Genomic DNA, 26155 nt, shown 5'->3' on the forward strand with positions numbered 1-26155 from the left:
ATGAAATTTGGCTTGTGACAAAACTAGAATAATAGTTATCTAAAGCTCCAATAGACCGCTAGTGTTACGCCAGGTTCACTCATCTGTTTTTTTTTTCTGAGGTAAAACTCCTGGCATAAAGGAGATGAGGCAAAACATAAAAATTCGCAGGCCAATTCAGTCCATTTTTTCCGTTAAATTATAAATGACAGAACTAGAAAAGTGAGTCGGGTAGAATGTCACCTGTTTGTCTTAAACGGATACCCTTTTCGACAGCTCAGTCGGTATATTTAATTGTACCCGTTATGTCGAATGAACTTGGAGTACAAAATTGCACAAAAACGTAGGTGTCTGAACCTAGGGTTGCTTCTTACGATTGGAGAATAGGAATTAGGGTATCTTATTAGAAGTAAACCACCAGTACAATAAGAAAAAAGAAAAGATTTCCGAATTTCCAGGAGGATAACCACAAGCGTCTGATTCTCCTTTTCTCTAAGTCATAATAATGAAGTTCGAGTGACCCGAAAATATATTGGAAAAGAATCAGGATTTAGAGAATATATTATATGAAACCCAGTAACAAAAATTCGGGATTTTAAGAAATACCGAGGTTATAATTTAGTTTTCTGAAAGAATATGGACAAATGAACCTCACCATTCGATTTTCTAAGAAGCTAATATAGCCTTTTTACTCTTTTTAGTCACTAGTCCTCTGATCACACAGATGGGGCAATATAATTTTGGCGTATGACCAAGAGAATGGGAAATTGATAAAAATTGATCTTTGACAATTTAGCATGGAAAAACAGGGGTTAAAAACTATTAGCGCCAACTATAGTGTAGTGTTTTGTGATTTCATTAAAATAGTACAGAATTTCCCAGAAAATTGGATATTTGATACGAATAATGTAAAATGAAATAGGAGTAAAACTGATGTTCCTCTGTAAGTGATATTTAATCAGAATTTTTTATTTTCAAATTTATCTTAAGTCGAAATCCAGTCATAACATAGTAGCCTAGGATAGCTTGGCAGAATCTGGAAAGGTTCAGTAGGCTAGTTGACTTTCATCTGGCAGGCCTACCGGGGGCAGAATTATGCTTTCTTTACCCTCCCTCACATTCTATAGCCCCTTATAAAGCAAATGTGTAACGGTTTAGGATCAAAGTTACCGAATACTAGATGGCGTTGGATTTTTCGACCCTGGTGCCAGTTTCCGCTCTAATGAGTTTCCCATACACTTTGGGTATGACTATGACTGCTGGTAACACTATGAGCAGGATACGCAAAGGTTTATAGAGAATTTATTGATAAATAATTTCACCTTCGTAAACAAATTGAGTTCGGCACTTCGAGCCAAATCAAACCTTCACCATGCAATGCGCATCTCGACAACAACAATTACAAACTAAAGGTGCGTTCCAGAGTAAATTTTAATTGCATTCATTACTATTTTCACACGCAAACTGCAGACAACAAACAGTTTTGACCAATTCTTAGCATTAGAAGTACTGAAGGAACTAAAACGGTAGTCCTTTTTATTTATTAAGATCACATAAGAGGCTGATTTTGTTTTTTCCTCAGTTTTGGAATGAGAGTATTAACAAATAATTTATGATCGTTATGTTCTGGAACGCACCTTAAGGCAGCATTTAACGAAACAGAAAAATGACTCGAACACAAACACAAATGAACATTAAGCAACATAAATATTATTAAAAGACCACTCCCAGAGATGTTGGCAGATTGACATTACCCTACCTAGAAAAAAATATAATTTTTTAAATATTTAAAGGAATGGTTCAAATCATAAAATTTCAATTTATAATTCAAGGAGTATTTACTTGTTATAAACATTTTCCGATACTTACTTGTAGGAGATTCAAACAAAAATAAGGAAAATAAATTAAAAAAAATTGTATCAGCATAGAAATATACAATGCATAACAAGTAGTGTTAATGTATTGCGTTTAAAATCATCAGCTTGAAAATTAATTATTTTACTATATACTCCAAATTTAAAAAAGGACTTCTCTCCAAATTTAAAGAAGGACTTCTCTTAACTCGACAGTTAAAAAATTAAAAATAAAACAAGAAGAAAATTTAACTAGCAGAACTAAATCAAGAGAATTTTTTTAATTTGCCTCTCAATTAGGGTTTTCCCTATTTAGTCATAGCGGAATTTTTCGAATTTTTAAGAACAAGGAAATTAGAGCTACCTTGATTTAAATATAGACCTTGTTTGTTTATTTTGACCCTTCTGTGTACCCAACTTGTGCAGCTTCAAGAAGTTGCAGCAAAATCAACTTCTGCTGCATCAGAATTTGATATTTGGTTCTCAAAAATATTCGTAAGCCAATTAGCCCATTTTTCATGCTTGGATTATATTATTTTTTGACTTACTACTTTTGGAATTTTCTAATTTCTTTGTTAACATTTTCGACGATCCGTCTTAGTTTATGAGGATCACGAAAAAAAAGACGTCAAACCCTAAAGAAAAAAGTTGGAGGAAACCTATCTAGGATTCTTGAACTTAAGAAAAAACTATAATCTGACATCAATAAACAAAATAGAAAGGCCAGATATTGTGATGCTATTCTTTTACAATAATCTATCTTACGAAGTAAGACAGGCGTATATGCGGAATTCAAAAACTGAGATAAATCTTTTCAAACTTTCAGCCTAGTCCAACACAATACAAACATGACTTAATTTTTAATTGAAAACTTTGTCTTTTATTAATTAGCATATTTCAAACCATAGCCCCAACAAAGTTAAAAAAAAAAAAAAAAAAAAAAAAAAAAAAAAAAAAAAAAACAAGACAAGACAGTGTTTATGGGCCCAGCCGGATATTCAATCGGGGGAGGGGTTTAAGATAACCTTTTTTTTGCCCTGGGAAAAGTGGATTATTAATTTTCTTTGTACATGTTTCAATTAATATTCGCAAATAGAATGTCAGGCAGAAAATAAAACACGCATTGAAAACAACAAATTTGGAAATTTAATGTTTTATTAGTAGTATTCACGGTGTAGATGTATTAGGTTCTCATTTTCCAAATCACCCTCTCGGGAAGAGAGCTTCACCCCAAAATGTCTTTCAAAACTTGGCTTTTCAAGGCAAGTTGACTCAGAATTTCAAAAACATAATTTTTGCTAAAATGTTTGGCAAAAATTAATTCTTTTTTGTTAAAAATAAGCTAAAATTTGTTAATAATTTACTCCGTTTCACCTGAGTTTTTTAACATTTTATGCCTTTTTTCTGCAAGAAGATAGTTGAATACAGAAAGATGGAGAACAGCCTTTACACCCGAGTTCAATACAAATGGAGAACAGCCTTTACATTTATTTCACATAATTCTTTCGAATAGATTCAATATATTTCATCAAATTATCTTTTTCAAGATGTACGTTTTTTTACAGACCTGATCAAGTAAAAAAGAAATCAAAAAAGAAAAAGAAAGAAAATTCGCATAAAGCAGTTTCGTCTTATTAGCACTTTTTATCATCGTTATTTGATACTATAGGTTTACATGAAAAAAAAAAATTATTTCACATTTATTTCACATTCTTTCGAATAGATTCAATATATTTCATCAAATTATCTTTTTCAAGATGTACGTTTTTTTTTCAGACCTGATCAAGTAAAAAAAAAAGAAAAAAAAGAAAAAGAAAGAAAATTCGCATAAAGCAGTTTCGTCTTATTAACACTTTTTATCATCGTTATTTGATACTATAGGTTCCATGAAAAAAAAAAAAAAAAAAAAAAAAAAAAAAAAAAAGTACATGACACGACAGTGTAAACACAAGAACATTTTCAAAGAACAAAAATAAAACCTTTTACAATTCGAAATTAACATACATTAAAGGATATCTATAATACCCTTTTAAGCTTAAAAAGGATATCCTTTTCTTCCACCTACAAAAAATTCCTTCTATGTAAGACACCTGATTACAAATGAAGAACAAAACTAAAATTAAGAGTAACATGGTCGAATAAAATAGGGAGTCACTTCAAAAACATTCCTAACTATTGTACAAGAAATTCACTGTATACAAATTTAGACAGTACAATCATTCCCTATCTATACCATTAGACAAAGCCGAACCGAGATGCAAGTGCTCCAAAGAACATTTAAACAAGTAGAAACCTAAGCGACATTAGATTTTTTCACGGGTAGACAAGTCAGATTTCTCTTGAGCACGAAACTTGGCTTCACCTTTGAAACACTAAATTTTAAATTAATTTATTCCAATACATATATGAAAATCAGTAGTTAGTAGTGCAATGTTATTATTAGATGTTTTTAGAAATTACAAGTTGGTTTCAAAGGCATTTTGAGAAAGTTTCTGCGAAAATATACATTGGTAATATACACTAGACCGCTGATGGCAGATTAAATGGGAGGGGCTGTTTGTACGCGCCGATAATGTAGCAGCCAAAAATTACTGAGTTTGATTCCACTCTATAAACTTATATACAGTGAAGAAGTTGGACTGTTGATATGCAACCTAAGTGCAAACGCAGTAAAGCTTTTATTTTTACCAAAAATTAACAGATACATACACAGATAATTTAGGGTAATCACAAGAGACTAATAGACTAATAATAAGACTATCCATCTCCATGGCCGAAAGAATTACGGAACGAGACGGAATTACATCATTGGAAAAGCTCTACATAAAATATTTACTAGATTAGTAGAGTTTGCTACCTTAGTTGAGTATAGCTTCAGCATATACTATATACGTTAACATACGAATATTGTGTTTCGAAGACCATAACCGTTTTGTTCGTATTGGGATAGGTATATTTTCGTTAAGGATTGTAAAATCTTCCCCGTCAGCACTAAAACGATGCTGCCATCTCTAGTTATGCGTGGAACTACTTACTTGAGCATTCTTATTTTGTTAATGGGTGGCATTAGATGTAGCAAGAGTCTGTTGCATTAAATAATCAGAAGGAATTTTGATTCAAACTAAAATCATTTATAGATAAGAGAATCTTCAGTTTCCACCAATCTTAGATCATCTATTATGCAGCAAAATCCGACAGGGTAATTTTTTGCCTTGCCGGAGTGAAAGATAACCCTGTTAGTACAAATTATCTATGGACTAATGCTAACATAATAACTTTTCGAGAAAGGATCAACTAAAGTTATCACTCAGAAATCCAACGCATATGACATACTAAAAAGTATACTATGGTATACTATTTTTGGTATAGTATATACTATGTTGTGGTATGTGGTATGGTATACTATTTCATATATACTAAAAAGCAAGCAAGGACATACACAGGGCTTCCTCAAGATCTATCAACCCTTGAAAAGAATTCTATATTTTCCTGGTTTTTTAATAGCTCATCTTTTTTTAACAGTTTCAAAAGATCCCACCCCCTCCCCCATCAGCAAATTTTCTTGCACTCGGGCTAAAATACAAGTTCATAGTATTGATGCATTTGAAAAGCTATTTGGCTATTCAGAAAAAGAAATGTAATTAAACAGATATTGCTCCAAATAGCCAAAAAGACCTCAGAATGTCCATTTTGTCTATTGACCTCTCATTCATAAAAACGATAAGCATGAATAATTTTGAACATACACAGTTCCGAAACAAGAATAAAAAAAATGTGGGCAAAACAATTCAAAGATCAAACAACTATTACATCGTGCGTGTCGACGTGTCAGACTTAAGCGTCTAGACTTTTGAAAATAATACAATGAAATAATATAATATAACAAAAAAAATTTTTTTTAAAGATAATATTTTGTACCAGCCACCAATTTTTCAAACTCATTTGCTTGACACTCAATAGAAGCACTGGATTTGCTGATAGAACATTGGTTAAGAAGCCTCTTAATGAATTTAATCAATTAAGAGAATAAATAGCTACAAAGATATATAGTTTAGAAATAGATAGAATAATCTATCAACAGCTAGTTTTATATCTATTGAATAACCAAAGAATACATATTTGAGAATCCTTAGATACAGTTAGGTTAGAGATTTAGAGGTAGTTGCAATAAGCTATGGTTTAAGTCCCTTTATAGCCAAGAATCTATATTTAAGAATCCTTAGAAAATCTTTAGAGATAGTTACAATATGCTACGGTTTAAGTCCCTTTATAGCCAAGAATCTATATCCGGAAATCCTTAGAAAACTTTTAGAGATAATTACAATAAGCTACAGTTTAAGTCCCTCTATAGCCAAGAATCTATATTTAGAAATCCTTAGAAAACCTTTAGAGATAGTTCCAATAAGCTACGGTTTAAGTCCCTTTATATCCATGAATCAATGTTTGGAAATCCTTAGAAAACTTTTAGAGATAGTTACAATAAGCTACTGTTTTAGTCCTTTTATAGCCATTGGATAACCAAAGATACATATTTAGAAATCCTTTCAAAAATTAAAAAAAAATAATAAGTGAACTTGATTAGATTGGCTTCTGATATATGGGATACTGTTCATGTTCTAGGGATATTAGATCAAAAGGACATTTACAGACACACAATTTTTTTTTTCAGTTTAAGTAAAGAAGTTAGAACTTTTTTTTATAGGATTCTGAGACATTTACCTCAAATCCTTTTTTCCTTAACAATAAAATACACCACATTATTTAGTCCAAGTGCAAAAAAATTTGAGTGAGAAACAACACCATACTTTCGCATTTTAAAAACAGAACAGATACTTGATGAAAAAAAGTGACATTTTACAAAATATAACACACTAATACTATAATACAATTCTGCTATGTAATAGAAGGAATGAGTGACTACTTCTTCATGTTGGCTGGCAGAGGACCACGCTGTGTCAACCCCTCAAAACGCTTATACGTGTAATTTGTGAATACCCAATCTTTGTGATCATTGTCTTGCTTAGTAGGGGCAGCAGCTACAATAAAAATAAAATATTAAATATCGATTATGATTAAGCTGAAATAACAGCAACATTTATGTTTTCTATTTATAGCTAAACATAAATGGTTTTGCCCAAAAACAAAAGGTTGTTTTTATATCCAATGTTTAATATCCAAAAATGAGTTATTATGGTAAATTTAGGCACGTTCGAAAAAAAGAGCACTATTAAAACAGTAGAATCATCAGGAAGGATATTGCTTATTTAACACTCTTTTATGTTTCTCTTTCTTTACATTAATCTATTGTTGCTATTACATTATTCCATCTTTATTATAGTATAATTTCATCTTCCTTTACATCTTTACATTATTCCAAATGGACATTGCTTTCAGTTGCAAAAAGGAAGAGTTTTTTAAATGGAAAGTAACTATTTCCTGGGTTTTAAAATTTTAACAATACTCCCGGTATAATATGATTATAATAACCAATTTTATCTGAAAACTTAAATATAAATTCCTATACTCTTGTTTCTTCTTAACAAATAATCAGAAAAACATATATTTCAGGAAAATTTCTAACCAAAGTGAGCAGGCCTGGATTTACGAATAGGCCCACCAGGGGCGCACAATGCCAGGGGCGCAAAAAATTATCACAGAGTGACTTTAAAACAACACAGGAATTCCGTAGCCACTTATAAACTGTCAGATGATTCCTCAGAATAGTAGCTGAGAGTTCGGTATCACCTCTCTGTTTTATTACTTTTGGCTCATCAGTTGCGTTCTGTTCATTGCCTCAATTATTCCTGAATTTTCGAGAATAACCCCGAAAATCTCAAAACAACGGCAAAAACGCTTGGGCCTAGAAGCGTCAAAGCTTTAAATCCGGCCGGCCCTGAAAGTGAGAAGTTGTTACACACGACATTACGTTGATGAGCCCTATTCATTAATGAGCCGTATCATAATAGTTACAACCAACTTGTAATAAAAACATTAATTAACTAATTCATTAACCATTATTCATTAATCCATTAATAGATTAATGAATCTTTAATCCATCAATTCTTTAATCCATTAATCCATTTTTCTTTAATTCTTTAATCCATTAATTATTCATTAATCTCGTTAATTCATTAATCAATAAATTCATTAATGAGCCCTATCATTAATAGTTACTACCAACTTGTAAAAAACTAGTGTCTTAAAACCATGTTTTAAACTGTTTTCTTTGCGTCTTGTGTCTTTTTTCCCATTTGTTTATGCTCCGTCTTTTTCATTCTTTGTAAGACGCTTTTTCAAATAAATAAATGAATATGTCAATGATAATATTACTTTTTTCATCCTGGAGCCATATGACCAGGTCCAATATTTCTATTTCCTGAGGACAAACATTAAACAGATACGACGGTTTGTTGCCAAGATAGTTCATAAGTGGTGTTCTACCCCCCTAAGAAATCCCTAGTTTCTGGATTAGATATTTACGGTTAGAATTGTGACTACAGACGGTCTCAGTTATATCTAAAAGAACTTGTTAAGATGAGAGTGGTTGGTACTTTCCCAAAAAGCACGGCCAACAGGAGCGCAAACCTGACTGAAAATAGGCTATTGGGTTGCTATCTTATACGGAAGCGTCGATGGATGATCAAAAACATCCTTCAAATAAAATCTGGTCTTTGACTTTCTCAATAATTATGGCCATTTAGTGGTAAATATTTTCTTTACACTTCTATCTGTTTTTCCCTTTCTATCTACGACACATCATTGACAACTTCACAGAGGCACATAATCTATGAAACTCATTAATTTGAATGCCTAAAATTTATGAATGTCAGGTTGAAGCAATTTAAGTAGAGCAATTAAAGTAGAGGAGAAAAGAGTCAACCTAAACTGATGGCAGAAAAGAAAAACTAGAAAATATTTTTTTTACTATTAAACGATAAATATCAAGCGTATGCATTGGGAAGATTTGAACCGTTCTCCTCGAGCAGAGAATTTATGGGAAGATTTGAACCGTTCTCCTCGAGCAGAGAATTGAAAAATTTATTGAAATCCTGTAGCACCTCCTACTTTCTAGTTTCTGCCTACTTTCTACAAAAAAACTTTTTATGCATGCTGACCAATGGTCTGCGCTGCGCAGGTACCGATCTCTTGATTCGATGCCTTTGGCCGGGAGTGCAAAGCGTGGTTGGGGGCAAACCACCCAAAACTTCCCATGTTTTTCCTCCAGATTTCTCCAATCACCCATTCAGAGCTGGTTCGAGTCTGGCTGAGCTTACAGGGTCACTCACTGAATGAAACTACTTTCAACACTGAATGAAAAAATAGTCCCAGTTTAAAAAAAATGTTACATAACTATTTAAATTATAAGACTTATGAACTGTAATTGGGATTTTTCTATAAACTAATATATACGAATTATAATTTTTACATAGACCTAAACAGCATAAATAAAACCAAAAAATATACTTTCAGTTTGAAATGATGCTTAAGGTCGTAAGAATGAAGTACGTAATACCTGCACCTCAAAATTTTATAATTGCACTACACGAATGGCAAAAAAAACTAGTTTGAAAAGCGTGTATCAACACTAATTATTTCACAACTATTGCCTATTAATACTATGTGTTTGTATTTTTTACCAGATTCCTTTGACAGATAGGGAAACTGCAGTTTCAATCTTCCAGCTTTTATAATTTTATAAATTATCCCGTAAATCGTATCCTGGACTGGTCAACCATAGAACTTTTAGGCTTGAAATTTGGACATGGTTAAACTCAACAAATTGTGAATGGCTTTAATAACTGACACTGTAGTTGTGCGCAATTCCTTCTACAAATGTAACTATAATGCGGCCCGGGCACAACTATGCGTAAAACGAAAAGTGAATAGGCTTAAATTTGCTATTTGTAAATTATATCATTTCTTTTCATAAAGCTCTAAAAACAAAATGTTAAAGCTTACGAATTTTGAGGTCTACGTCAGGGAATTCGTCAAAGTTTGAGGTATCATCAATTGACTTCACACAGACAGGTATAGCGGCAGGCCTTTCTCTAATATGTTCCCAATCGACGCCTCTGAAGAACGAGACCACTTTCAAATCTTCCAAACTGTTTCTACTACCCAGTCTCTCATGAGCATGCGAACAAAACCTTTAAAGCAATAAAAGATGACTTTAAATTGGCAAAGAACAATGGAAAGGCTATACGAAAGCGAATTAAAAAAAAAAAAAAATTGAGTATATTTTACGAGATCTTAAGCACAAAACACAGAAAAAAAGTGAACACCTTAAACAGGTGAAAACCAAAAGAAAGCAGCAGAGACCAAAGATTCGAAGTAGAAAAAAGAAAAAAAAGAAATCAACAGTAAACATGTAATATGTACAAGTCGAAAAAAAGAATGAAAATGAAAGGTAAAAGAAAAAAAAATCTATTTAAACGCTTAAAATAAAGAAGCAGCAAAGGAGTAGAATCAAGTTGTAAGAATAGAAGATCAAACGGAAGACAAAGTTCCGTAACAGTATGTAAATTTTACGAAAAGAAAAATCCTCATCAAAATCCGAAAAGTAATTTCGTTGCAAATTTATTTTCCTCGGCTATGCACTTTTTATTGTTTAACCTTTTATCAATATTCTTTTTTTTAGTTTATACCCTTTCCAAATTCAATTCTTTATTTCCTTTTCAAATTTCTTCATCAATGTTGTTAGACCGCACACGAAAGTTCCTTATCAAAATAACCAGATTCCTTCACGTATTCTAATTTGTAATCAATGTCTACCTTCAATAAGAAGCAGAGTAATATAAAATTATTGTAAAGTTTAATATCAGGAATTGAATTATACTAACGAAACAGTTTATGCTTAAAAACTCCAAAAGAGTTATGTCTAATAAAAAAAATAATCCACTTCAGTTTCGGTAAGATTTAGCAGAACATTTTGTTTTAGCAGAAAACGAATAGTTTTAGCAGAACATTTGCAGCAGAACACAGAGCATTTTTTTTTAGCACACAACTTTGCAACAGGACAGAGAACATTTTGTTTCAACAGAAAACGAAGAGTTTTAAGCCGAACATTTTGCAGCAGAACAGAGAACATTTTGCAGCAGAACAGAGAACATTTTGTTTTAGCAGAAAACGAATAGTTTTAGCAGAACTTTTGCAGCAGAACACAGAGCATTTTGTTTTAGCAGTAAACTTTGCAACAGGACAGAGAAAACTTTGTTTTAACAGAAAACGAAGAGCTTTAAGCAGAACATTTTGCAGCAGAACAGAGAACATTTCTTTTTTTAGCAGAAAGTTTAAGTTTTGGTAAGTTTTAGCAGAAAACGAATAGTTTTAGCGAAAACTCCCAGGAGTTATGTCTTATGAAAAAAGAATAATTAATTTTAGTTTTGGGTAAGTCTTAGCAGAAAATTTAATTTTTTGTCCTAATATTTTCACTTTCTTCTAAAACACACTGGCGGTGGTGAGAATTTAGGCCATTGTAAATCAAATTTCAAACCATAAAAAAAAACTCCTTTAGGCAGGTCAACATCCATATCTGCTTCTAAACTACTGAAAATTGTTCTTCAACCCTTTGTTATACGCCAAATTTTAATAGGACTTAGGAATTTAAAAAAAAAACGATAGGAAGGAGAAATTTTCACCAGTGCGTCATTCTTTACCCCGTTGTTAAGATAACCATAGTTTGTTTGGATCTTTGCATTTGTCCGTTTGTTTGGAGAACCATATATAGCATATTATCGATAAATCCTTTTTCTGAAGTAATAGGGCGCCAAAAAATGATTATCCTTCATGTTAGTCCGAAAGGTTAGGGCAGGGGAAGGGATCCAGTATTCCAATAGCTTTAAATGAATGAAGGAAAAACAAAATCTGGTTATTTTCAACAAAAGTGGAACCAAGAGAGAAACATACAATCTATCGGGCAATAGTTAAGAACTTCGTGATAAACCAAGTACGAAACAAGAAACTATTCCAGGTTTTTGATGTGTTAAATAAATTTTAACATTAAAACTTAAAACGAACAGAAATTATTACGTATATGAGAGGGGTTGCCCCTCCTCAACACCTCGCTCTTTACGCTAAAGTTTTTTAGTACTTTTAAAAAAGCTTATTTTTGTTCTAATTAAAAGAACATAGTATTTCAGGAGTCATTCTTAAAGAATTGTGACATAATTCAAACTTTAGCGTAAAGAGCGAGGTGTTGAAGAGGAGCAACCCCCCTCATATACGTAATAGTTTCTGTTCGTTTTAAGTTTTAATGTTGTTCCTAAGTTTCAGTTGAAAAAACTTGTTTTTTTTCTGATCGTTTTTTAATTAATGCTAGGAAATCTGGCAACATCCCCACGGAAAAAATCCCTCCTCCTGACCGATTTATTCTCTAGACCAGCGGTCTTCAAATTGTGGTACGCGCACCCCTTGGGGGTACGCAAAAATTTTAAGGGGTACACGGCCAGACAACAAAAAATGAAACGGCCCTTTAACTCTAGGACTGGTAATTATATTTATATTTTAGCTACGGTTTACTTAGTAGGCCTGTCGGTAACTAAGAAGGGGTACCTAAAAAGGGGTACAGTGTCTACATCAGTTTGAGAACCACTGCTCTAGGCAATTCAATCCTGGTGAAAATTTGTCCCCGGGCACTTACCCTTAACATCTCGACGCGTAGAATTGAATCGACAAAGAGAAAGCAAGACATACGAAGAATCTCGTATAGGAATTCTGGCAAATTTCACCACTGCGAACTTTCCCCCGAGAACTTCCCTCCCCACGACAAATTATCCCCGTGGAAAATCCCCACCTGTAGAAAATCTGCCCCCCCCGAAAAATGTATGCATTTTTCCCAATAGCAAATACTACACACAAGCAATGGGCAAATTTCGTAACTTAAAGACCTTTCCCCAGGGGCTGTGGGGAGGGGGGGTCATGAAATCTCCAGAGGTATATTTATTCGGCTTTTCCACTACGCTGAACAAAATGGCTATATCAAAATTTTGATCAGACGATTTTGAGATTAAAAGGGCCATTGGAGGGGGTCAAGTTGCCCTCCATTTTTGTTGGTCAATTTTTGAAACCTCTACAGTAAGGTTCTCTGATACGCTGAATTCGATTTTGATTAAGATTCTTTGACTTTTAGGGGGTGTTTTCCCCTTTTTCAAAAATCAGGCAAATCCTCTTAGGCTCGTAGCCTTTCATAGGTCGGACTAAACTTAATAAATCGTATATATTTAAAATCAGAACACTAAGTCTATTCTTTTGATATATTTATTGGTATCAATATTTCGTTCTTTATATTTTCAGTTACTACTGAGTAACTGGGTCAGTCCTTACTTACAGTTAGTTACCATGAACTGTTTGATACAGAAAATTTAGTCACATGAAATATCATCAGCTAATTCTAACACAACTACCACATCAATTAGCATTTTTTCATAAGTATGAAATAAGAAACTATTTAAGATTTTTGATGTAACTAGAAAATCTAGTCATATCAAACTATCAGCAAATTTGGATGTAATATAAAACTTTATCAGCAAATAATATAAAATTCTGAACAATTATCAGCTACCAATTTAGATGTAAGGATAAAAAAAAAACAGAAGGAAATCAAACTTTTTAATGGTAGATCTTGCTTCTTCCGAAATAGGAACTTCCGGGGGGAATACCAAGGTCTGCTCCCAGTTCATGACTTTTTTGTAAGTTTCCTGTGGACTTTCACTACAGAAGGGAGGGTATCCTGAAATGAAAAGTCAGGATATTACACACACACGAGTCAAGTTGATGAATATACTGTTAAATATAATAAAAAACCATAGTTCTAAGGAAACTACTTACTCATTTCAAAATTTAAAATCTAATTTCTTTAACTTGCACTGAAAAAGAATTGCATATTCTATACATATATACAATCAAATGTACGTCCATGTGTGTGTCCTGTATGTACGACTACGCTATTGACAGGTTTTAGGTATAAATCACCCCTCCCAAGGCACTCTTAGTACTTCTCACGCTGACTGAAATTAGAGATCATTAATCGAAAATACTTCACAGTCCCTTTCTGTCACATAATTCATGTTTTTCGGATACTCAATTAACAGGTTAGTTGATTATGAATTCTGTCATCGAACACAGTTCCAAAATTATAAGATTTCCTTTTCAATTTCTGAATTTGACATTCAACTATTTCGTTAAATTCAAATACTTTTCAAATTTATATACTATCACTTTCTATATGGGGGGGGGGTAAAGTTTCCATGGGGGCAGGGATTAATCAAAATGTAAATGAATTTGAGTTCTTTTCCGACTATTTGCATATGTAACAAAAATAAATTGATTTGGCAATTTATAAAACTTTGAAAAACAATCAATGTTTTCTTGTGCGTTTGGGCCTTCTTGGCGACGGGGAGGAGGGGGGAGTTCCGAGAAGAATTTTCCGAGCGAGGGGAGGGGGATCCGCAAGGTGGGAGTTTTTCAAAAACAAACTTAAAAATACGATCGTTATTAATGCATGGGCGGGGGAGGGGGGGGATTTTTCTTGAATTTCCTTTTTCTTGAGATCGCAGCAACGCACGACGGGTAAGCTAGTTCTTTATAAGCTTTAGATTTTCTACAAGTCTTGTTTTACAATGAACAGAAATGGGAAAAACCTAAACCATGCCTTCTTAACTCAAAATGGACAAATCAATTTATTTTTCTATTGTTTGGAAGAATTGTCGACGGCCCATGTGCAATCAACTGCTCTGAAGAAACTTCCACATAATGGAAGTAGAGAGAATGCCCTAAACGTAGAACGAGTATGGGGAATTCCCATGGAAATTTTGACCAGCTTAAAAAAGATGACATATAGCCCTGTAGAGCAAATATAGCCCCTTGTGATCGAAATATAGTCCCTTGTCAGTTGAATCTACCGCATCGATGTTTAAATTTCAGAGAGGTGGCGTAGGAAATGATGATGTTTCCTTTTAAAGTTACTAATCTCAAATATTTACAGAAGAAAGGATTCAAAGATTGTATCATAACACGACAAAATATATGAGTCATATACCTCTTTTCTACAGCTTTTACAGTATGCCTAAACTTGACGTTTAAAGTTACTCCGGAGTTCATTTCTATCTTTTTACAAATACTTCTTTCTAAACTCTATAGGTTAAACTGATCATAGTAAAGTGAAGCCAGTTCAACAGACATTAGCAAAGATTTCATCCAGTACAATATGTATGTTTTACAACAAATCTTTTCTTCTGAAGCATTTCATTAAAAATAAAAAAACGTTTTAGCTGAGTCACAATAGAGCGGAAACATAGCCAGCTGTTTTTCTTTACTTGATAAAACAAGGGAAATAGATCTAAATAAAAATTTTCCAGAGGAAGCGACATTTTTTAGAGAATAAGCCGACTTTCCAGTGTGTCTGAACTTACCGCATAAAAAAAAACTAAACAAATTCTTGAAAATAATTTCAGCTTCGTTATCGTTCATTTTATCATTACAATACATCAAATTAAAACCAAAACTCTAAATTTCATATATTTCTCATTCAAAGGCGTTGTAATTAGCGAATTATCTTTGTGATCGTATAGGCAAAAAGATTCTGAAAATGCAGCTGGATCGCTAGTTTTTTTATTTATTTATCTTCTCACATATAACGATTGAGGCAAGGGTTCTTAGGGCTATCTGAACATACACTCAGGGAAATAATTACCGTTTTTGGCCATGCCTGACTGTATCACGATAATGAACTAAATCAAAAGCGTTGTTATTAGCGAAATATCTTTATGAGACAACATTGGCCAAATAATTATAAAATGACCCACTAGATCGCTAGTGCTTTTTTTTATTATTCATTTATATTACAAGAGTTCTTAGGGCCACTTGAGCATACATTCAGGGAAACGATTTCAGTTTCGGCATTCAATTTTATCATGAAAATGTATCTAATTATTATTCTATAAATTATTATAATTTATATTATATAATTATTTAGTATATAATATAATAATATTTATTATATTATTATTTTATAATTATTAATAAGTAAAAAATAATTTATAATTTATATTATAAATTATTATTAATATAATAATTAATTATTATTATATATAATAATTTAATTATTATTATTTAATTAATACCAAAACTTTACACTTTATGTATTTCTCATAGCAAAGGTCCTTCAATCGGTGAAATTTCCCTGTTTGCCAAAGTCAGCAATATAATTCTGGAAAGTGCCACTAGATCCCAAGCGATTTTTCTAGAGACAGTAAAAATGGTATCAGACCATAAACTTTTAGCCCCTAGGCCCCAAGAATTTTGAGAAAAGAAAATACCTATAAGCATTTCGTACATAATGACTCCTAGTGACCACCAATCACAAGCAGAATCATATCCCTTGGCATAAAACACTTCTGGTGCTATATAATCTGGTGTTCCAACGGTGCTGTAGGCTAGAGCTCGTCTATTCTTCTTCCAACTTTCGGCTCTTCGCTTACTATCCATCAAATTACCAACTACAGCTAAAAATAAAAGAGTAAGTGAGCTCAAAGGCATTATGACACATTATTTGTACTTTTATCAAATACACGGTAGTATTTATTCGTATATTGATTCGTAACCCTAGTTAAGTCAACAGGGTCTCTTATCTTTACCCCATACATAGACAAAATTTTTGAAAGGTGTATAAATTTTATCGCTTCTTCTAGTTAAATCAACAAAAGAAGAAAGCTACTTTAAGCATTAAATAGTTATTAGGGAAATTCCCTGGTTGCTGTAGCTTATAATTGCAACTGATTAACTTTGTTCTTACTGATAGTGAACACCTGGACTTTTTTTTCTCTTTTTAATTTGCAATAAACTTTGACAAACCCTACTGATGTGCTGAAGCCTAAAATACTGAGACACATCTAATAACTAAGAGGGTTTTGTGAGCACCTAGTTTTGTGAGCCTAACCTAACATTTTGTGAGCACCTAGTAGCTCGACCACAACCGAAAACTCTCAAGTCTCTTATATTGAGAGTAAGGACTATAAGATAACTTAAACGTCTGCAAATAGGCTAGTAAAGGTTGCATGAAATATATCCGTTGAACACAATTAAGGATATCTTGTGGCTTCTACCGTTTCTGATGGCGGGACGGCCTTGGCCGCTTCTTGCAACCAACAAGAACCCCGGTTGACTATGTTCTTACGATGACACGCGAATGGGCCAAACAGAGGCAGATGGTCTGGAGACGAAGCGAAGGCAAAAAAAAGAGAGAGAAAAAAGAAGAAGAAAAAAACATGTAACTGGCTTTTTAATTGTTGCTGAAGCTGAAAAAGGAAACAGAAATCAGCATTACAGTACAGTCAGTCACCTGATTTTTGAGATTCGTGACATTTTCCAATCTTGTAAGTTACCTCTACTCTTTGGACAGTTCTAAAAGTACTAAAACATATTAAGGCCTCTGAGGCTTTTAACGAAATAAATGAGTTTTGGAAACATGGTGGCTGTGAAGCTAGATATTAATTATGGAAAATTATGAATATGGTTTTTGAAAATAGGAAGTACCCAGTGATTTTAGAAAAACTTTAACTAAGCCTTTAACTAAACTTAAACTAAACCACTTTGGTTTAGTTAAAACTTTAACTAAACCAACTTAGTCGATTTTTTACTTTCTTCTAAGAAGAAATTGTGTCATTACAAGAGAAAGGGGAAAACAAATTTCCCATGCACCGAAGATTCTGTCGGACAAAGTCAGTGCTTTTTTTTTTTTTTTTTTTTTTTTTTTTTTTTCAAGTTCAATCATTTTATTATTAACATATACATGTATATAATTGACATAGGCCCATGGGGAGACAAGCTCGAAAAACTAGGCCTAGACAAAGATACAATAAAAAAATTTTACGCTACAATACAAAGATAATTACGACGGCAAAGATACAATAATACAACAATAATATGACAGTAGCAGCTAGTCCAGGATCCAAATATAAATATAAATATATACAAAAAAAAGATCAATATTATTAAATGTAAATTTATACTAAAAGATAGCCGAGAGGCCCACATTCACTTAGAACAACAATCCAAACAAATAACTTAATCATATTAAAAAGACACTTAATTAAAAATAATCCTGAACTAAATGAAATTTAAGATTCCTTTTTAGTAAATGGATAGAAGAAAATTTATCAATAAAATCCTTGTGAGCATCCCAGCACCGGGCTATTGACACAAACGGGGCGAATTTAGATCTCTCAGTACTATACTTGCCAATGTAGATACTCGTTTTTTGTCGCGTGTTATAACGATGTAAATCTTGTGATCGGGAGAACAAACTTTGATTGAGGTAATATGGCGGTAAATTTTATTAATGTCATAATTAAATTTGAAAATAATTGCTCCAAAAGTAAATTGTTGAGAAACTAGAAGTATATCTAAATAAGTATATAAAGATGCTGTAGAAGACTTATTTGGAAGTGAAATAGGTGATGAAATAAAAAGTTTGAGGATTCTTACTGCTTTATTTTGTAAAATCTGTATTGGTTTAATATGGCTTTTAAATGTAGATAAATAAACTAGAGAACAATAATTAATATTAGACTGAATCAGAGCAAAATAAATGCTTCGTAAAGCAGAGTAGGGCAAATAATGCTTCAACCTCCGCATTAAACCAACACACCTTGAAATCTTTAAGCGTATATTTTGAATGTGTGTTTTAAAAGATAATCTTTCATCAATCATAAGTCCAAGGTACTTTATCGCATTCACTCGAGATATTGATAATAGATACTTTGAAGAAGTAACTCGCGTAATACGAGGGCATATATTTGACTTCCTGCCGTAAATTATGAAATTAGTTTTTGATAAATTCAAAGCAATAAACTTTGTAGAACACCATTCAAGAACATTAGAAAATGCAGTATCAAGTTTTGTCTCCAACTCCTCGTCATTCCTCTCAGAAATTGAAACTACCGTATCATCAGCAAAATGTGTGCTGAGACATGGGATTGCCAAAGCGCGGTGAAAATCATTTATATAAACTAGAAAAAGCAGAGGACCTACGACAGAGCCCTGAGGCACCCCAGCCATCGAGGACTGAGGAACAGGCGAAGAGAGAAAATTACCTCCATCTATTCGTTGCTTTCTCTTATCAAGATAAGATTTAACTAGATCCAACGCTGGTCCGCGCACACCACAATTATCCAATTTACGAAAAAGAATACAATGGGCTATTGTATTGAATGCTTTTTTAAAATCCAAGTACATTGTTGCTTGAATTTCACCTCTATCTAAGCATTCATGGATATATTGGATGAGAGCAATGATAGCGTGCTCAGTATTGTGTCCAGACCTAAAACCAAACTGGGAATTTGTGAAAAAATTAAACGATTTAAGAAAGTCATAGATCCTCTTACTATACTACTACTACCCCCCCCCGATTTAATAGGGGGGGGGGGGTATATAAAAAACAGGATTTACAAACGGAAAACCCACCTTCGTATTTGCTCCATTTTGGACAATAGTGTTGTAGTATCATATGATGAGTATCTCAATAAGTCGTACTGCCTACTCTTGATTTTTTGTTATTTTTATTACACATAAAAAATACTTCATTCATAGCACAGCATTTTGGAACTCTCAAAAATTCCAGGTTGATTTTCATTTTTAGTGTTTCTAAACCAGTCACAAATTGGCAAACTACGACAGAAATTCTTTCCATTCTACTTTTACTGTGTTTAGAATACTTTTTAGTTAAAAAACAGACATATTTTGGCACTATCTTGGGAACATGAAAAATAAAACAAATTATGGAAATGTCATAGGATAAAGAGCAAAAAAAAATAGACAAGACAAGGCAATGAAGATTATTTTAACAACATGGTTAAAGATGAAACATAGAAGACAGCAGATATGACAAAATAAAAATCGAATAAAGATGACCATGGCGAAAAAAAAATTCACATTTGTTCAAACCTAAATTTCGCGTTTTTGTTTTTAGTATATTGGTTGAGTTTTCCTCATCTTTTAATGTACGTGTTGATTTAAGCTAATTTCTTTTCCTTTTTCCTTCGTTGAAAAAGATTTCCAGATAAGATACCGAAATATTCAGATATATATTAAAATTCGCAAAAGAAGTTTTTTTTGTTTTCGCACAATACATTCTCTTATTAAAGTTTTATGCACTTTTCAGTATTTTATTTAATTTTGCTTAAAAAATGGAAAAGTAGTGTGGTCCAAGAAATCATTTTAGATTAGACTCTTACCAAAATCCTTTGGATCCGCTTGACTCAGGTCTCTATAGTAATCAGTCCTATGAGATTTCTTTGCTCCAGTACAAAGGCCAAAATCAGAGAGTTTAATATGCCCTCTAGCATCTAAAAGTAAATTATCAGGTTTGATATCCCTGCAAAAGAAATAATAATATTATTTTCTATTATTACTACTACTACTACTAGCAAATAACTTCAGCCCCAAGTTGCCTGAGGCCAACAAAGCTACGCACACTCTTCCTCCATCCCAATCTATTCAAAGCCTCTCTCTTTACACCCTTCCAAGAGGTTCCAATATGCCCTCTAACATCTAAAACTAAATTATCAGGTTTGATATCCCCCCCCCCCAATATCAATTAATAACCATGTTTTAGTATTGCAGCAAAAGAAAGTATTTGGAGTTTCTTATGCAACCAGTGGGCCCTGGTAGCCTGAGCTTCGACTCAGTTTGGTGAATCGATCCATAGCAATAACACACAGCACATGATGGAAGCTAAGAAGTAAATCATCAATTTAAATTTTAAGAGGTTCCGTACAAAAGCATTCCACTCCACTGCAATGCTGGTTTACTAAGTTTAAATATTGTTGTGAATATTTTCACAAGAAAAAAAAAAATGAAATGTGCCAAGAAAAAAGTAAGTATTGGGATTTCGATTTGAGCTTAATCGAGTTGAGCCTTTTTTTTATAACAATTGATTTTAAATTAAAAGAAATGGGTTGTGGAATTAAGAATTAGCTTATGTTTCTAGCTGCCTAAGCGACTCATTTCAGTTTTTAGCTGCTAAAGCACAAGAACGGTAAAATGAGATGCTTGTTGGGTAAATTAAGGTGCTATTGTCGAGGTGTTTGACTAGTTAGGTAAATTAGCACTTGTAAATTTTGCAGCTACATAGCAAAAATTATAAACAAATATAAGATTACCGTATTTAAAATGTTCTTCCTAAACAGACTCAAAGACTTAGTCGATCTTTATTCACTGGTAAAATTCCAGAAAAGAGGGCAGAAGCGCGTCAGCCTACAAGAAAGGCTAAACATGAGCAGAGTACGAAGTTTTACAATTTTCTTTGAATATGTGGCGGTTTTAAATAAATAAAAAGGAAAAAAAACAGAAAAAACTTTTATTCCAGTCTTAGTGTCCCAGGATATAATTTTTACAACTACTCCCCCCCCCCCCGTTTCATCAGAAAATTTATGCATACGACCTTGTCTATTGGTTACATTTAAAGAGACTTATTTATTTCACAGGATAAGGGAAGACATGCCATATTTGAGGCATAAATATCTGAGTGCCCAAGGCCGTATCAAGAGGGGGGGGGGGTACTGTGTTTGAAGGTTACCAGATACCATGGATTTCCTTTATTTTTGGATAATTTAGTCCATTCCAAAGCGACTTATGGATTTTATTTTTCTTTAAAAACTAGGTCAATCAATAGCGTTACTCAAAATGGAGAAAACTACGCAGGGAAAAAAGTTGAGATTCAACAAACAAAAATCAAATTAATACCGTTCATTTAAAGCTAGAGTGATTGCGCTATATTGTGGCTCAGGGATTATCCTTACTTGGCGAAGTCCCTGACAATCGCATGAAATATGCTCCAGGGGTACCTCCCCTGACCGTGATCTTGAACAATTATGTTTTAAACTGGGCAGTTAAAAGTTTTTTTTTTCATAGACATCATTCTTAAAGGTAAACAAACTAAAAAGTAAATACAATATAACGTAAGTACCGACTCTGAAAAAAGTTGGTAAATAAAGGAAAGTTCCAGCACTTGCCCAAACAATTTATGTAATTTACAACAATATGAGACACAATACGTGTCTCCTATATTAGCTCCTTAAATGTAAGTGAAAACCGCCATTATTGAGACACAAAATACATTAGTGCTTTTAGCTCAGATACGACGTGACTATGTTCTATGCGAGTAAAATGGGGCCGCACTATAGGAACGAAAATAAGAATTTCTCGAGCGGGACTTTTCAAAACAGTCTTTCAATTTAGCATTTCAATAGTCTTTTTAGCTATTCTAAATATTCCCAAAAAGAGAGGTTTTTTTTAATGCCAGCCTGCTGTGGATAATTAGCTGCAGAGCAATAGCAAGTAAGGTTGCTGTCGCCTGTACAAGCGACAAGGTGTCTTATTGAAATTGATAGGAGGTAGCAAAAAAAATTACTAAAACCCTATTTTTTAAGTTAGCACGTTATTGTAGCGATAAATACTTTTTATTTCATAATATCACTGGTTTACATATGTATGATCTCTCCACTTACCTATGAATGAATCCGAGCTTATGGATGGATTCGATAGCTAGCGCAGTTTCTCCGACGTAGAACTGCGTTTGCTCTTCGCTCAGCGTATCCTTTTTCATAAGCAAGGTCATCATATCACCTAAAATCGATAGAATAGGAGAAATATCACGATATAATCCTAATCTTTTATACAACTACCCTTATTTATCCTTATTCTATACACTGCTCGTCTGCATAGATGTCTAGTTTTCTCTCTTAGTCCTGCCTTTACAAAATCCCAAACAAAAAGCAGTAATACTTCTTCGGTCCACCACCCACATTTCTGTTCATATCTTGAAGCTGAAGGATTTATACAAATTGTACATGGGTTCATTTGAATCCACTTACTTCCATGGAGATCTTCCATTCTGTTTTTCGGGGATGCTCCAAGTGGTGATTCATCGATCAGTATAGGGTTCGAAATCAAAATGATGTGGGAATGTCCCCCCCCCCCCCAAGTGTAACATTCAAAGTTTTGTATGACAGATTCACGAGTCCAATAATCTATGCATAAAGAGATTTCTGTTGGATGTATATAATAGTAATTTTAGGTTAGGTTACGTTATTTTGTCTGCTATGGGGTCAGCAGGAGATTAGTTGTATTTGTGCGAACTTATGATGAGTGGAATAATTCCACTGGAATTATTATTTATTGCTAGTTGGATTATTTAATTAGGATCTGGGATTTGTTCGGATATTTGTCGATCTGTATTTGATTTCCCCCAATAAATTCCAATTCAAGAATTCAATCCGGAAAACACGAGGATATACAGGTTACTTTCTTGAGTGATGGGGGAGGGGGAATGTATAATTATGTTTTGGACATAAAGAAGTAAAATAGTAACTTACGTTTTGTGACATGTTAAAAGAGGAGAGCCTTTGCTTTGAATCCACTGCCTTGACTGAAAAGAGTCAGATTTTCCTTTGGTGACAGCATTAGATGAATTGATTCCCCATAGAATTGCCACAATGTCACATACGTGTCCAAACTATTTAAGGGACATTCGGAGGGACGGACAATGTTGGAAAAATTTACGAAAACAATTGTCAAAAAATTGAGAGTCCGCCTCAAGAGGGTTGCCTACAAAATTGATTGGTGGACTCGCTCCAAATACAGTTATTATTTGTGAGGGTCAACTTTCATGGACCGGCAGCACTGATCAGATACACTTGACCCCTTTCAGCGTACCGTATTAACATTGGTATTATCTTCCCGGCAAAATACGACCCCATTTTTTCTGTAGCTGATTAATACAGATGTATAGTTTTTTATGTATATATATATATATATATATATATATATATATATATATATATATATATATATATATATATATATATATATATATATATATATATATACGATATATACGTATGAGTACCTTTACCCAAAACGTTTGATGAATAGAAGTTGTTAGATAACAGTTTGCTTATACTACTACTACTAACAACTCATCGCAGCACCAAGCCGCCTAAGGCCAACATAGCTATGCATGCTCCTCCTCCGTCCCAATCTATTCAAAGTCTCCCTCTTTACACCATCCCAGCAAATTCCAATATCCCTTGAATCTTTCCTTACGATATCCTGCCACCTAAACTAAGGACGACCTACTTTTCGTTTAGCCCTAGATCGTTGGCCGAAAAGGACAATCTTTGATAATCTGTCACCCTTCATCCGGAGGACGTGCCCTAGCAATCTCAATCTTTCTCTAATTATAGCCATAGCAAGCGGGATGTAAACATACTTTTCGTATAGCCAACTGATTGAAATACTGTCAGTCAGTCAGGTACCCAAAATAACCCGTAGACAATTTCTTTGGAAAACATCTGGCAAATCTTCCTACGTTTTTTCGGAGCACCCATGCTTCATAACCATACTTGACCACCATCATCACTTTAGTTTCCAATATTCTAATCCTGGTTTGCAGACTTATCTTTCTATTCTCCCAAACTTTTTTCAACTGTGAAAACACACCCTGGGCCTTGGCTGTTCTACTCTTAACGTTTTCACTACACTTGCCATCTTTACTAATAATACTACCTAGTTAAGTAGAGCTGTCCAATTAATCGATATTTTCGCACCTTTTCATCTTCACTTATTTCTAGCCTTAGCGACTTAGTCTTCTTAACATTAATTTTTAAACCCATTCTAGCAACCTGAACTCGCAAAACCTCTCAAAGTTCATTCATTTTGCTCAAACTTCCATCTACGATGCTTAAATCATCAGCACAATTTAAGTCCAGGAAAGTTTTAATTCTCTATTTGATTTCATGTTCTCCCATTCCCATTGCTGTGCTCCTTAAGATGAAGTCTATCAAAAGTTGACTTATAGTGGGGATACATTCACCTCTTGGAAGGAGAAATACAGCTTTAACTTCTGCTCGATTACACCAACTTTATCTTCCTTCCTCTTTCCCGTGGGCCCATTTTCTGCAGTCATAAAAATTTAAGGCATGTGACATAACGCGTTTTGAATTAACAGTCGGGACACGTTCATGATTTTGTGGTTGATTTGCACCGATCTAGTTTTAGAAAGTGTCAAAAATGTGACGACTGAATCTAAGGCATACAGTGCTATCTTAACAGTCAGCAGAAATATTGCAATCAGCATGAAATAGCAACAGCTGACGAGGTTCAACGTTAAGATTTTTCTTATATTTCAAACCCTTCTGTCAGGCCCCTCCATCTGGTTTCAACTGTGTGTACTTACGAGGATTTAATACTGGGATGATACCTACTGAAACTGAAACTCAACTAGAACGAAACTTACTGAAAAACTGGAACGGGCTGAATTTAAGACGCAGCGTTATTTTTACGACGAGCAGTACAATACACTTTAATACCAGTTATACAGAATAAACCAAGTTTGAAGTTTAGCCAATAAACAAAAAAAAAACATCGGGAGAAAATGATATGACACAGCAATAGTACGGAATTCGTATTCGGTAGAATTTTTTTTTCCTTTGCAAGTGTTATGTCTGTGACCATGTTTCTTCATATACAGATTTGTTACTGTAGATGTAATGTTAGAAAATAGCTTTCTAAAAGCCAGAATATAATTTGTACTTACTGAAAAAAATTCAAATGAATTTACTGAAAAAAATGTGCATTATCAACTTAATATACATATGGTGATATTTAGTCCTTAAAATCTTGGTTAATTTTTGTTTTTTTAAAGTTATAAGTGAAAACAGTTAAAAGAATTATTTTTCAGTAAAGCGCAAACCATATTCTGTCCTTAAAAAAGCATAGGGTTTAGGAGCTCTCTTCAGATTAATTTCTGCTCGTTTTGAGTTTAACTTTTTTTTAATTTCTGTTATTTTTCGGGTTTTACTTACTTATTGATACCGTTTTGTGTAGTTGTATGCTTGGTAAATTATTCGATTCTATTTTTGTTCATTTTTGGTTCAATGGAGTCCTTTACTTTTTCAAAAACTTATTTTGTACAAAAAGTTTTTTTGATTAATTTCTGTTCGTTTTATATTAACATAGTCTTTTTCAGTGAGAAAGACTGAGCCTCTTCTGAAGTTAAACAACCATCCCTTCCATAAAGACCTTTAATACCCCTGAGCATAACTTACAGCCCTTGCCCCTAATCTCTGGGGTTTGTTTCAACCCCAAAAGCCTGGTTATATGATATTTGGACTATTTTGAATCTAATAGCTGTCTCAAAATTTCTATTAGATGCATTTTTGGACAATGCGACTTGTGTGTGTGTGTGTGTGTGTGTGGAGGGGGTAACTACCCTTCGTTCACGTTGTCTCATAAAAAGAACACTATATTGGCTGACTACCAATCGA

At 33.4% G+C, this 26155-nt stretch overlaps 1 protein-coding gene across 2 annotated transcripts in view; it reads right to left on the minus strand.

Annotated features, from left to right (window-relative positions):
• Positions 1–1271: 1271 nt before the first annotated feature.
• trc (Serine/threonine-protein kinase tricornered) overlaps positions 1272–26155 on the minus strand; it is a 67388-nt gene continuing 42504 nt past the window's right edge. Inside the window, exons 5-11 of one of the 2 annotated variants that reach the window (XM_089103174.1) lie at positions 22337–22454; positions 20063–20202; positions 16148–16333; positions 13437–13560; positions 9792–9979; positions 6754–6868; positions 1272–1738 (exon numbers count right to left, since the gene is read on the minus strand). In XM_089103174.1, coding sequence (XP_088959300.1) covers positions 1735–1738; positions 6754–6868; positions 9792–9979; positions 13437–13560; positions 16148–16333; positions 20063–20202; positions 22337–22454 — 875 coding nt within the window. In that variant the 3' untranslated portion in view covers positions 1272–1734. Of the gene's footprint in view, positions 1739–3772; positions 6869–9791; positions 9980–13436; positions 13561–16147; positions 16334–20062; positions 20203–22336; positions 22455–26155 lie in introns of those variants that run through there. The other variant, XM_089103170.1, reaches the window with a different exon arrangement.

Source organism: Artemia sp. Qi Xiang Cuo, chromosome 2 (genome assembly GCF_049724085.1).
Source record: "Artemia sp. Qi Xiang Cuo chromosome 2, ASM4972408v1, whole genome shotgun sequence".
Classification (NCBI taxonomy): Eukaryota; Metazoa; Arthropoda; class Branchiopoda; order Anostraca; family Artemiidae; genus Artemia; species Artemia sp. Qi Xiang Cuo.